Here is a 1,465-nt window from a genome sequence, read left to right on the forward strand (position 1 = left end):
TGCATCAGCAGGACATTGCCAACGTCTGACAGGACTGACCCACATCAGCACTGTACCAGAGCCTTCGAGTGTGGGAGCAGAACCCAGAGGAGTGGAAAGTGCTGAGCCTGGGCTGAACACATCATGGGGGCAACCACCTCCAGCAAGTCACCACCCTTTGATGGGAATGAGGATGGTAAGAGCTTCTCCTGGTTGTTGTCTGGGACTGCAGAGTTCTCCAGTGCAGACTGACTGTGAGGGTCACAGCCAGCACCTGTCCTGAGGCTGCAAGTGTTGCAGTGGGGATCCTGCAACACGCATATATCAAACCAGGAGTCCCGTGGAAAGGAAATATATATGGACAGACAGATTCTTGATAGCTGTTTCAGAGATGTTTATTTCTCCAGCCGCATGGCCGGAGCTCTGCCCAGGAACTGTTCCAGTCACGGGACCAAGGGTCCTTCTGCCCGCGCAGGGAACACAAACCAACCAATGGGAACGAGGCTGAGCAGGGGCAGGGAAGCCCCGTGTCTGTGCCCTCAGGGCCCCTCTCCCAGGGCTACACGGCAGGGGAGGGACCCCAACACCTCACCCGTTTTATTTTAATAAAAGGAGAATGAAAACAACTGGATAAACATAACAAGAACAGTTTCAAAACAAAACAAGCCACCCTCCTGAGTCTTTAAATGTCCAATCAGATTCTGTGGAACATCTTAGGGCTGACAGAAGGGAGACAGGACTCTCTGAGCATGCTTTGTGGGGAAACTGAGGCAGGAGAGGGTTTAACTTCTTCCCTCCCCCTTTTCATCCCCCACTCGGCATTGGAAAGGGATTTTTGGGGAAACAATTGGCAAAAGCATGGTTTTGTGAGGGAAACCATGGATGAAAAAACGGATTGGGAATACACTGGGGGTAATAGGACATAGGGTAAAAGGGAAAGGTGGGATTAGGAAAGGGAGACTGTAGGGGGGGCTTACAATGGAGATATTGTCTAATATGACTACGATTTTTTGCATATATACTGCCTTTTACAGGAACACCATCAGGCCCAGTGACCTGCGATGCTTGTAACCCTTTTCTACCTCGTATAATTTTGAATTCCACGACTTCTCCATCTGCCAAGCTTGGGATGCATTTTTCAGGGTTATTCTTTTTAATAGCAGTTCTATGCACGAATATGTCTTGCTGGTTGTCACACCTTGTTATAAAACCATAATTTTGCTTAACATTATACCATTTTACTATCCCTAAGATCTTAGTTACTATGATCTTTTCCTTTTTCCGAGTGGCTGCTGTTTTCTGTCTCGCTGCGTCTTTGCTCTCTCCTGTGGTCGCTCCCGTGTTGGAATTGTCGGGGCTGCTGGTGCCTGCGCGCTCTTCCCGGGGTCGCGTTCGGGGCTGTGCGGGCCGGGCCGGGCCGCGCCGCTCAGTTCTCCGTGCGTCGCCTCCTCTGGTCGCAGCTTCGCTGCCGCCGGCCGGCGGCGCC

At 51.3% G+C, this 1,465-nt stretch overlaps 1 protein-coding gene across 1 annotated transcript in view; it reads left to right on the plus strand.

The window, feature by feature from the left end:
• STK32A (serine/threonine kinase 32A) overlaps positions 1-1,465 on the plus strand; it is a 24,075-nt gene continuing 22,610 nt past the window's right edge. Inside the window, exon 1 of the mRNA XM_017728260.1 lies at positions 1-175. Within this exon, the coding sequence (XP_017583749.1) occupies positions 124-175 (52 nt within the window). The 5' untranslated portion in view covers positions 1-123. The remainder of the gene's footprint in view (positions 176-1,465) is intronic.

The sequence above is a fragment of the Corvus brachyrhynchos genome, unplaced genomic scaffold, assembly GCF_000691975.1.
Source record: "Corvus brachyrhynchos isolate BGI_N302 unplaced genomic scaffold, ASM69197v1 scaffold21, whole genome shotgun sequence".
NCBI lineage: Eukaryota > Metazoa > Chordata > Aves > Passeriformes > Corvidae > Corvus > Corvus brachyrhynchos.